Below are 12,687 nucleotides of genomic sequence, written 5' to 3'. Positions count from 1 at the left end.
GGAGGCAAGAATTTGGTCTTTACCAAAAACCCCTACTTAAACCTTCAGGTAGAAATTTGTAGAAACAAACTGAATTCTGTCCCTTTGGCTGAGGGGGCTGCTTAACTGCAGTACTGTGTCTCCTATAAATGCTGCAAAAAGCAGGGGTGGGGGTAGGGGGTAGGAGGTGAAAGAGAAGGCTGAAAATGCGGTAAAGGTCTTTGGATTTGGCAACTGGATGACTGATCATTAGTCACCTTTTGGAGTACAGTATCATTACACTGGTTGGGGTAGAAGAAAATCATACAGCAGTAGTGAGAAAAAGCAGGTGCCAGATAAAAACTATTTTGAGAAGTTTGGCTTTGAAAGGAAAACAAAAGCAGTGAATGAGCAAAATAGTTCAAATATTTTTAAGGATAAGAGGTAATATGTCTATAAGCAAAGAGGTACTGATGAGTAAGGGGAGATTAAAGATAAAGAGAAATAATTGATTTTTGTCTTGAGTAAGAGGGTGTCAAGGACTGTGATGAAGAATGGGAGGAGGCCCTTTCCAGGGGAAAAATAATTCTTAGCATCTGAGAGAAAAGAGAGATCAGTGAGGATATAAAGAAATCCGTGGTAAAAGCGGAGAAGTCAAACACGATCAGTTCTTTTCGTAAGTACTTTGGATAAATGTAGGAGATATTTTGAAAAGAGTGAATAATTGGAAGGGAAATCATTTGGCAATGAAAAATTGGTAGTAAGTCTATCTTGCCTCTAAGACTAAATTATGTTGGAGGGGGAGCAGGTAAGGGGAAGGGATAGGGAAGGCCTAGGTTAGAGATGGCAATTTGAGGAGATAAGTTTGATTGCCTACTAAGACAGGGAACTGTAGCAGAAAATGAGTTTATAAGTCTAGTGCTTGACAAGGAGGTTGGGAACAGAAATCTGTAGCTGTTCCAATGGCTACTGTGTTTAGACTCTCCAAACTGAATTGAGAGGTCTAATTACCTGGAAACAGTGCTCAGAAAGTAGTTCATTCTTTTTGCAGGGAGTTAAATCATTTTTGAAACACTTATTGAGCACTTCAATGACAGACATTTTCAAAAAGAAGAGTGCTTCCCCCTCAGGGACCTCACAGTATAATAGAGAAGCAGATATGGAAACAGATCAATAAAATGTGTTGAGATAACTTCTCTAGTGGAGACCATAGAACTGGAAGATCAGTGGAAAGGTCACAGAGGAGGAAATATGATAAAACAGGACAGGCAGAAGGACCATATGGAAAAGCCAGGGGCATAAAAAGGCAGGCACATTGGTGAGTGACATGTACTTCAGTTTCCCTGTTGTATAGGTTATGCCTGGCCAATGACAGGAGAAAAGGGTAGGACGATAGGAAGGAATAAAAATGAAGGCTATTGATGCCAATATTTGTCTATCATGATTTCAAGCTTAAGATTTTTAAACAAGGGAATAATATGAACTTTATACTTTAGAAAATATCCTAGGGAAAAGTATGTGGAAATTTCTAAAGAAAACCTGAGACAAAGTGAGCAAATGCTGTCCTTGTAGATGCTGAAAGGCTATGGATGGCAGCCAAAAATTGTCTGATGCTAAAAGCATTCACTAGGGTGGGTAGTACTGCAGTTAAGGGAAAACATCTGGGGAGCTATCAGACTTGTTCAGACAGAGCCACAGAATGGCCATAGATCAGTGTGGCTGTTTCAGGGTCTACTGTTGTGCTTTTCCAGAAATAATTTTCCCTATTTTCTCAAAACTCATTAGATTTTGAGGCTAACACACTACATGTACAGAAACTGTTCAATAACAAGAATACCATGTGGTTATATCCAAATTACCTTAATCTGATTTTTTTTTTTATAATGGTATGGTCATCTGAAAAAGGCACGGAGCAAACTAGAAAGACATTCACTAGAGTGTCCTATTTGGAGAAAGTCTGTGACCAGGAGTATGGTCAGTCCAGGACAATGCGGGAGACCATGAGAGACTGGTAATGCCTAGCATGCTGTTTGAGGGACAGGGTCTTACCTGAGCAAACTTTGGCCAGGTGAGTACTACAGTAAGTGCTCATTAAATGATAGCTGTTATTTTTGTTAGGATGGATGGGAATGCCTACAGATAGTCTTAACTGAGGATCACTTTTTGAGATGAGGTAACTACTCATGTTCCCTTTCCATGCTTAGCAAACTGATAATTTGACTTCATGTAGAAAGCATATACAGACCAGGAAAGTGTTGTTCAGCTTCAGTTGATCTCCAGTTTGCTTTGCTAATGTTTCTTGTGTGTGATACTGATAACAATGATATGGTGGAATATTGCTGTGCATGTTTGTTTAAAGGGAAACTGCCTTGGGCTCAGAATCTTCTTTCTGTATAATACAGAGTAGTGGTCTCTGGAAGCAAACCATGAGGGTTTAATTCCAGGATTTATGTTGTACTACAGAATTTATGTGACCTTGGACAAGCTATGTAATTTTCTATACCTCGTTTTCCCTTATCTGTAAAATAGGAAAAATAGTCATAAGACTAAAATAAGGCACAAAACTTGGCATACAGTAAATAGTAAATAAATGTGAGCTTTTTAGGCCAGGTTCCTCAGCCTGCAAGGCCAGGACCAAACTGGATTAGCAAAATCATATCTACTCAAGGAATCCAGGACCCACAGGTAACACCCATGGCTTCTCTGTGGGTCACCTTGATGTTTGAAACAAGTCACTAATTCAATAGTTTCAGATAGTTACATTACCAACATTTGCATTCCAACAACCCTAAGAGGTGGGTACTACTATTATTCCCATTTTAGGTAAGGAAACTGAGGCACAGAGAGGCTAAGTCATTTGCCCAAATGAGTAAAAGATGGCCCTAATTCTGGTTACCATTTTTTTTGTTGTTCACTCAAACTACCGCTTCTTACAGTTATGTTAATAATTTAAGAATCAGCATTTTGCTGTGAATGATATAGGGAGTATGATATAGGGATGATATATGGACCTCCAAATAATCCAAATAATATGAGGGAAATATTACGACTTCCAACCTGCTAAATGTCCGATATGCCAAGTTTATGTTCTCTAAAATCGAATAATGAATTCTAGGAACAATGGAGGTTAAGAGGAGGAAGTAATTATTGAGAGAAAGAGCTTTTGTCTAGGAGAGACCGAAGCTGCCTGTCCAGAAAGTGGGTTGCCCACAGACTGTGTTTCTCAAAGGAGCTTTATAGAGCAAAGCCACCAGGTGGGGCCTGGTACAAGGTAGGACAAAACTATAGTCAACTAATAAGATTACGAGTAAAGTCACTTAGGTAATATTGATTAGATGGGGATCAAATGGGGAAGCAAGTGACATAGCAAGAGTACTGGGAAAGAACAAGCATTTTCCAGAAAGGAATGGGCTAGGGAGGTTTTAGTTCCCCACCCAAGGTGAAGGATGCGGTCAGTCACTGCTGTTCAGCCCTAGGGCAAGTATGTAGGTGTAGTCAAGTCTCTCTAATTTGAAGCCTTCAAAGTATGCACCTTTTAGCCACAGTTGTGATGTATTCTTATCTTCTCCATTGACTTCTTCCAGGGCCCAGCCCTGACTGCCTATAACATTTCTAATTTAGTTGTGTACAATAAAAGGAGGACTCCAAACTCTTGTTTTTCTCTTATCTGTAACGTCATACAAATGTGGTTTCTGCCTTTTTGGTGAGTTTTGAGTCTATGGATAATTGCACTGTGCAGCCCAACATGGTGTGCTGCTTTGTTACTTGCATACAATAAAAGGAAACACAAGGTTGTTCACCAGCTATTATTCACAGCACATGCCTGTAATTGTGATTTTCATTTCTCAGTTTGCAGGCCTGGTCCATGTGTTCTCTGGTTTCAAAAGACCAGAAGATGGGAACCGGAAATTTATGAAGGTAATTCACAAAGTTATTAATGTCTGTAAGACTGATAAACATACATTTATTAAACCCCTAGGTATTGGCACCCTACCTGGTAAACATCTAAGACATTGAAATTAACCATGCCCTGGCCTTTTAGTTTACAAGAATCTTTCAGAAAATGCTAACGCCACACAGTGATTACACCACTGAAAGACAAATCAATTTTTATTTTTTCATCTCGTTCTTTAACTTCTGAAAAATGTGAACATTTGTTCTGCGTACTTTAACACTGATCTACTGCTGATTTTAATTACAACAACACCCAGTTGACTCCTAACTTGGCCTTTGAATCGCACCTCCAGAGCGAGGCTCCCGGGTTGGCTACCATCTGGGCACGCGCAGAAGCTCAGCCAATCCAGGGTGCCGCCTCCCTTCCCCAACCCTTGGGCGAGCGGGCGCGTGCGCTTGCGCGGCCGAGGCGCGGGGGGGTGGGTGGGGGGTTACGCTAGGAGAGCGCATGGGCAGACAAACTACGTTCGTTTGTTGGGACGAGAGGGGTGGGTGGGCGCCATCTTCCTCTGGGCTCGCAAAAGGCTCTACCTGAGCTACGAGGAGGAGTATCCCAGCTCCCGGCCTGGTGTCTGACTTGGCAGCAGCGGTGTGTGTGTGTGTCCCTTGCAGAGTGCAGAGCTGTGACCCTCGGGGCGTCTGGGGTGGGGAGGGGCTGGCGGCCGGGGCGGAAGGACGGGAAAAGGCGGGGCCGGCGGCCGCTCAGCCTCCGGCGTCGCTGCTGCTGTTAGGGCGCCTTGTTTCCCTGCTAAACACTGACTCTCCCTCTCCCGTCAGCCTCCATGTGGTGGTGTGTGTGCGCTTCCCCGTGATCTTGACAGTGAAGAGCCCGAAGGATTTCATAGGTATTGTTTTTCTTTGCTATGTCATCGTAGTCAGTGTCGGCCGGAGACCCGGATCGTTAGGCTTCAGAGGGGCGAAAGCGATTCAGTTAGATTCGGGGCCCGCTGACCCTATGGCGAATTAAGGTGCAGTGTTTCCCCTTGGGACGGCGCCGCAGAGAGGCAGGAGGTTGGGCGGTTCTGGTTAATTTGAAGGCTGATTTTGGCCGAAGGTCTGGCGACAGCATCGGATCCCACGTAGCACCTTCGGCCTGACGCAGAAGAAAGAAGCTCTGACCCCTGGGAGTGTGGACAAAGGCTGTGGGCTATAGAATGGATGTCTTCGAATGATTCCTATTTGACGGTGATGGATGCTGAGAGAAACTCTGTGCCGTGCGGATTCGTCTTCATTTTGGCTTTGGTTTTTGTTTTAACCATCTACGTTATAAAAGGCAGATCCTCAGTAATTTTGGACTGGGGTAGGTTATTTTTTGCAGGGGAAATTCACACATAGAATTTGAACGTGCTTCATCGTAACTTTGGGTTTCAAGAGTCACAGGCAAAGAGTAAAAGAATTTCCTCACCGTTTCTGGAAAACAACTTTTTACCTGCTATTATTTAAGTGAAAAGAATCTGAGATAACCCTTAAATTCATTCTCTCCCATTTTCCTCTCAGTCTTGATTAGAAGTTGCACATTTCGTATTTAGTTAAAACGGTGATTACGTGGGATTATCACTGAATAAGGACAGGAAAGTTATTTTAAGTGCGCATATCCTTGAGTTTTTAGGGATCCACTTCCTTTTTTTCATAGTTCTAACGGAGCACTGTGTCCTTAAACCTACCTAGCATGAAAAAAATACATTCATAACTACAAAAATTTTACGCGCACGGATTTGCTTTTGTGTGTGTTGTGTGTTTTGCGTTTTGTGTAATGTAATGTGTTAAGATTCGAATTTCTGGAGAATTTGCTTAAGGAAACAACATATTGGAACTGTAGAAATACCTACTTATTTTGAAAGCTAAAGCTATTCTGGAAGTGTTGTAGAGGGTAAGTGATAGATTACTATTGAAGGGCAAAGAGGTTTATGCATTAGTTAATGTTTACCTTTTTAAATAGCTTGAATTGGAATTCATGAGATTTGTGCTTATGAAACTTAGTTGAGATAGTTTTTAGTTAAGATACTTAGTTTTTGTGTTAGGAGAATATTTTTTGAATTTACTAGAGATTTTTTGAATTTCACATAATTGTTCCTTGAAATGTCTGTTAATTTTGCTTTGCTTGTAGATGAGCTTATGTTCTTTTAAATAAAAAAAAAAATCTTAGACAAAATGACATGTCTTACGCTGCTAAGATATTTTAATTTTTAAAAAAGTAGCTAAGACTGTTTACATAGGTGTCATGGAATTTTTAAGGTGCATAAGTATTCCAGAATCCAGTTATAGTTTTTGTTGCAGTGTTAGGTGCAGATACTGGTTTGTGAAAAAATTAGGCTTAAGCTTTTTTTTTTTGTGGTGTGCAGATATTTTTTGGATGTCACACGTGCCAAATAATTTCTTGATGCTTTTGATAGTTTAGCATTTAGTTTAATCTATGGAGCCTTTCTAAAGGAAAAGAAACCTTTCAAACCTCAAGGAGTATGTCTTCAGACCCCACTTTGTGGAACTGTGGTATTAGTTGTAAGGGGTGAACTAAAGCACCATTTATTTGCAGCATTAAAAACATACTAATTATTATTTTGGCAGGTCTTAATTTATTTGGTAGGACTTCCTTAAATATTGTTAGCATGAAAGTATTTCGGTGGAAGTTTCTTAAAAAAATAATAAATTGAGTTTTTCAGTAATGAATATTGGTAATACCGGTATTCCATATTGATGAATTTTAACTGTATTTGTACTTCTCTACATTGTTATTTGGGTTTCTTCAGTTGAGTGCAATATAGTTGTTTGAAGTAGAATAGACTTTTGGTATCATAAGCGCCTTTACCTCAACATTCTATGTTTTGCTTGAGATGAACTACTGTTTTAAAAGTATCAGATAAAGAGTGGTGTTAAGATTTGATTTTAGGGATATTGGAATACTTGGCTTAATTGTACTGGAGTCATCAAATTTGGTTCTGTGTTGGTAATATTGAGAATTTAAAATTGAATCCAAATGGTAGCCATTGGCTTGGATTTATTGCTTTAAAAATTAGAATTTTTATGTATTGGAATTTCAGGCTTTGATGTTTTCATGTCATTTTGAGCGGTTGCTTTGTTAATATGATATGGTCTTATATTTTGAAAAGGAGGAAACTGGCTAGAGAGTTGGATGTAAATATGAACTAGCTGTATGGATTTTGTAAGAAGGAAGTGATGAAGGTCTTTTTTTGTTTTAAATATGTTCTTGGTGTTTTTAAGTGGATATTTAATTGAACTTTTTTTAAGTGGATATAAAACTTCTGTATATATGCAAAAATGCATAGACCTTAAAGAGAATTCAATGAGCTTTGATAAATTTATGCACCCATTTATGTACCACAACAGAACTCAGAGTGCGTTACATTTCCCCTAGGCCTTTCTTCATGCTACTTCCAATAAAGGAGTAGTATCATTTCAGCACTTTTAAAATTTTTTAATACTTTGCAGATGTCTACTTGGATTTTGTACTTCCTTTTTGCAAAAGGATAATGAATTTCCTCTTGGAACGAAGAAGACTATTTTGTAATGTCCATAATTGTGGATCTTAAGTTGCTTCATTTTTGATAGGTAATTCTGAAATGAATATCCTAATCGAGTATTGAGATAATTACAGGGTTCAAAGATTAATTATATTTCATTTTCTTTCCACAGTTAAGTTGCTTTTACAGAATTAACAGGTCTCCAAGAAATAAAAAGAAAAGGTAAGACATCCAGAGCTTAAGGCTTTTCACAGAGGCTTGACGAAAATCATATGGATTAGTATATCCTGGTACTCATGGCTTTTGTCCTTTATGTCTGGCCAGCGATGCACTAGTGGTAGGCAACTTAATATCATGAGCAGAAATGATATACTGACCATAGATGGCTTTTCTAAATTTGTAAATTTAACTGTGGTTGGTAAAAGACTTTAATCTCACTTATATTTCAGTAAGATACATGTTCTAAATGAGTCTGAAAGTAGTTTGGTCTTGTTGTGAAGAAGCATTTGGCAGATTACCAAAGGAAGAGTTGATATTTTTGATGTTCTTTATTGTATACAATGGGTGATATGAAATTTTTTCAGGGTAGTTGGTTTATTTGTATATTTAGATGGGAGAAAGCTTATTCTTTGTTTTCTTTATAGATAAGATCACTATTTTTGTGAATTTGTATCTTGTTTTCATTTATAAATGCAGAAGGAAGCAGGAACCAGATAATTATTAAGCTTAGTTTGGGCTAAGGTACTTCAAAAATAAGACTTGCTATTATGTGTACCTTTTTGTCTGCAGGTCATTATTGCTGTGGTTTGAGCTCAGCATGGCTGTAGTCATCCGTTTACTGGGGCTTCCTTTTATTGCGGGGCCTGTGGATATTCGTCACTTCTTCACGGGATTGACTATTCCTGATGGAGGAGTGCATATAATTGGAGGGGATATTGGGGAGGCTTTTATTATTTTTGCAACAGATGAAGATGCAAGACGTGCCATAAGTCGCTCAGGAGGGTTTATCAAGGATTCATCTGTAGAGCTCTTTCTTAGTAGCAAGGCAGAAATGCAGAAGACTATAGAAATGAAAAGAATTGATCGTATAGGAAGAGGGCGACCCGGATCTGGGGCATCAGGGGTTGGCAGCCTATCTAATTATATTGAGGCCATGAAAGAAGATGAAAATAATTCTGGATATGGCTCTTCAGTTAACCAAGATGCTGGGTTTCATACTAATGGTACAGGTCTTGATGATTTAAGGCCAAGAAAGACAAGGCCATCGAAGGCCGAGAATCCTTATTTATTTCTACGAGGTTTGCCTTACTTAGTAAATGAAGATGATGTACGTGTCTTTTTTTCTGGTTTGTGTGTGGATGGAGTAATTTTCCTAAAACATCATGATGGCCGAAATAATGGTGATGCCATAGTAAAATTTGCTTCATGTATTGATGCTTCAGGAGGTCTTAAATGTCATAGAAGTTTTATGGGTTCAAGATTTATAGAAGTAATGCAGGGCTCGGAACAACAGTGGATTGAGTGTGGTGGAGATGCGGTTAAAAAGGGTGAAATTCCTATGAGAGCTGAAGAACATTCTCCTCCAAGAGGACTTAATGATAGACATTTTCGTAAACGGACTCATTCAAAATCTCCCAGAAGAACACGTTCTCGTTCCCCTGTTGGATTTTATGTTCACTTAAAAAATCTGTCCTTAAATGTTAGCAAAAGAGATTTAAGAAATTTCTTTAGAGATATTGATCTGACTAATGAACAGATTAGGTTCCTATATAAAGATGAAAAAAGAACAAGATATGCCTTTGTGACTTTCAAGACTCTGAAAGACTATAATACTGCTCTGGGTTTCCATAAGACTGTTTTACAACATCGTCCAATTCATATTGATCCAGTTTCTAAAAAACAGATGCTGAAGTTCATTGAATGTTATGAAAAGAAGAGACCGGGGGGGTCAATAGACAAAGAGAGATCTGGACATGTTTCACAAAAATACTCTCAAGAAGGATACTCTGGCCAGAAGCTGTGCATATATATAAGAAATTTTCCATTTGATGTTACAAAAGTTGAAGTGCAGAAATTCTTTGCAGACTTTTCTCTTGCTGAGGATGACATTTACCTGCTTTATGATGACAAAGGAGTTGGTCTGGGAGAAGCATTGGTGAAATTTAAATCTGAAGAACAGGCCATGAAAGCTGAACGTTTAAACCGACGAAGATTCTTAGGAACAGAGGTATTATTAAGACTTATATCTGAGGCACAGATACAGGAATTTGGTGTAAATTTCCCCTTGATGTCTACTGAGAAAATGCAAGCCCGTTCACAGTCACGTGACAGAGATGATCATTCCCATTTATTTGATTCAAAAGACCTATCAGTTTACTCAGTTGGGCCTTCTGAAAACCTTAGATATGAGCTAGAGGATTTGAGGCAACAGGATAACTTCAAGCATCCCCAGGGATATTTCCGACAGCCTGATAGACGCCCTCCAGAAGACTTCCGGCACTCTCCAGAGGACTTCAGGTTCTCTCCGGAGGACTTCAGGAGATCCCCAGAGATCTTTAGGCACCCTCGGGAGAAGCACTTCAGACGGCCTCCTGAAGAAGACTTCAGGCGCCCTCGGGAGGATGACTGGAGACGGCCTCTTGAGGACTGGAGGTGGCCACTGGAGGAGGATTTCAGGCAGCCCCCTGAGGAGGACTTTAGGAGGTCCCTTGAGGGAGATTTCAGACGGCCACCAGAGGAGGATTTCAGGCGTCCTTGGAAGGAGGACTTCAGGTGCCCTCCAGATGATGACTTCAGGCATCCTAGGGAAGAAGACTTTAGGAAGCCCACCCAGGAGGATTTCAGGCATTCCCCTGAAGATGATTTCAGGCGGTCACCCATGGAGCATATAAGACGGCTGCCCCAGGATCACTTCCGGCGACCACCATCGGAGCACCTCAGAAGGCCGCCTCCAGAACATTTCAGGCAGCCACCCCCAGAGCATTTCAGACGGCCACCCCAGGAACACTTCCGGCGACCACCCCAGGAGCATTTCCGGCGACCACCCCAGGAACATTTCAGGCGTTCCCGAGAGGATGATTTCAGGCATATGCCTGATGAAGACTTCAGGGGCCCTCCGGATGAAGACTTCAGGGGCCCTCCGGATGAAGACTTCAGGCACCTTCCTGATGAGGACTTCAGGAGCCCCCAGGAAGAAGATTTTAGATGCCCTTCTGATGAGGACTTCAGGCAGCTCCCTGAGGAAGACCTTAGGGAAGTTCCAGAGGAAGACCCTAGACTTCCTGATTTCAGACCTGGTGAGGATTCTAGGAATCCACCTGAGGATTTTAGAAGTCATCGCCCTTTCGTGAATTTTGGTCGCCCAGAAGGTGGCAAGTTTGATTTTGGAAAGCGTAATATGGGAGGTTTTCCTGAGGGTAGATTTATGCCTGATCCCAAATTAAACTGTAGTTCAGGTAGAGTAACTCCTGTTAAGATAATGAATCTTCCATTTAAGGCAAATGTAAATGAAATTTTAGACTTCTTCCATGGTTACAGAATCATACCTGATTCAGTTTCAATACAGTATAATGAGCAAGGTTTACCTACAGGGGAAGCCATTGTTGCTATGATCAACTATAATGAAGCTATGGCTGCTATTAAAGATCTTAATGATAGGCCAGTTGGTCCGAGGAAGGTTAAGCTAATTTTGCTTTAGAGAGCATTTCTAAATTCAGTTACCATCCCACAGTATTGATGCAGTAAAATGCATTTTTAAAAGTGTTATTTTTTAAACATTTATTTTGACCTGTGAATAGAAAACTGTAAATAGAGTGTGAATTTGGTTTTCTTTTGCTTGCAGATTGCCATTCATTTTTTTTTTTTTTTACCTAATTTAAAATTATATATGTTGTATTTTTCTTTGCTACGGTAGTGGGAGCTAATTCTGAGTTCCTTAATTTTTGTTCCTGTTAAGGGTAAACCTCAAAAACTTACAGAGTTGTATATGGGGAAGATACATTTTATATTCATTTTTATTTCTGTAGTCAATGCTTTTTATTCAAACTGTATGAGAAAATGGTCAGTGGCCGATTGTTCAGGTTTGGCATTTTCATTGCTATCTGCTTGCAGAATTAATGCCCTCTTGTCTGAGATATTACTGTGTTAAGATCTGTTAATTATAAATAGTCATAATGGGCAAACTGTGAACTTTGAAATTTACTTATGTAAAAAGCTTAGGAAATTCTTAGTTTCCATGTTCATAACTTTGCAAAATTTTATAAAAATAAAAAATTGCAACTCAATAGACTAATTAACTTGTATTTGTATAAAAAGAAAAATTGCAGCTGGGTATTAAGTTTTTCAACAATACATTAAATTTATGATGGGAGGGACTATGCTGTCATAATGTGTAGTTGTATGGAATCTTCAACATTTTAGTAACTAGATTAACAAAATTTTCAAAACAATGCAATTATGGGTGAGGGGAGACAGGCTTATGCTGGGAAGAATGTGACAAATGGATATATAGTTTGTTTTTCTAGGAGGAGTTTACTGATGAATCTTATAACTTGTATTTTTATTATTAGGTTCTTATGAGATTTTAGCATTGAAACTTATTCAGATATGAAGTATAAGACTTGTGAGGTTGAATTTTTATTTCAGTGATATTCAATATTTAATAATATTCTGCAAATACTGGATTAGACTTTATGCAGTCATGTGAGTGGCTCACATTTACTGAAATGAGGCACTATGTGCTAGGCATTATAAGTGCTTCATATGCATGATCTCAGTATTTGCTAAGCAGTAAAGGACTTATTCTATTCTACAAGTGAGATAATGAAGTTAGAGAGGTGAAGCAACTTGCCTTCAGTCAGTTATGGAGGAAATTTCAACCCAACAGTCCACTGACTCCTGTTCATGCTGTTAATACTTCTGCTGCCTCACTTTATTAAAAGTGTTTTCAATTAAGACCGTGCTAAAAATATATTCAAGGGTAAATTATATTTTCTTAACTTTATTCTCACTTTGAATCTATCACTTCAAAAAGATAGGCTGCTCAAACATTGTTAAAAGAAAAAGCGACTTTTTATATAGCCAACATTTCTCTTGGGATACATTAGATACTGGCCTCTAATTCAGAGTTGTTCATTTTATCCAACATTTGACTTTGGCTGTTTATATAGTTTGTATAGAGCATATTTTTTTCCTCAATTCTTTGATCCAGAGATTTCCCACATTGAGTAAATAAGAGTAAAGCTGAATTTCTTTTTGAGAATGGGGTCTTGCTAAATTGCTTAGGCTGTACTCAAAT

General features: G+C 39.2%; 1 protein-coding gene across 32 annotated transcripts in view; it reads left to right on the top strand.

The window, feature by feature from the left end:
• Rbm12b (RNA binding motif protein 12B) overlaps window positions 1-12,687 on the top strand; it is a 476,951-nt gene that overhangs the window by 2,949 nt on the left and 461,315 nt on the right. For 2 of the 32 annotated variants that reach the window (XR_015442810.1, XR_015442807.1), the window contains exons 1-3: window positions 4,324-4,501; window positions 4,690-5,212; window positions 7,360-7,613. Coding sequence is in view for 9 of the 32 variants with exons in the window: in XM_013074135.3 (XP_012929589.1) it covers window positions 8,209-11,088 (2,880 nt within the window). In the remaining 23 variants the exon portion in view is untranslated. The other 30 variants (XR_015442813.1, XR_015442812.1, XM_013074135.3 and 27 more) reach the window with 29 other exon arrangements.

This window comes from Heterocephalus glaber, unplaced genomic scaffold (genome assembly GCF_053883595.1).
Source record: "Heterocephalus glaber isolate CG9 unplaced genomic scaffold, H.glaber_assembly_v1.0 deba00001555, whole genome shotgun sequence".
Lineage (NCBI taxonomy): Eukaryota > Metazoa > Chordata > Mammalia > Rodentia > Bathyergidae > Heterocephalus > Heterocephalus glaber.
The sequence above is the reverse complement of the archived record's forward strand: the minus strand, read 5'-3'. Positions and strand labels throughout refer to the sequence as shown.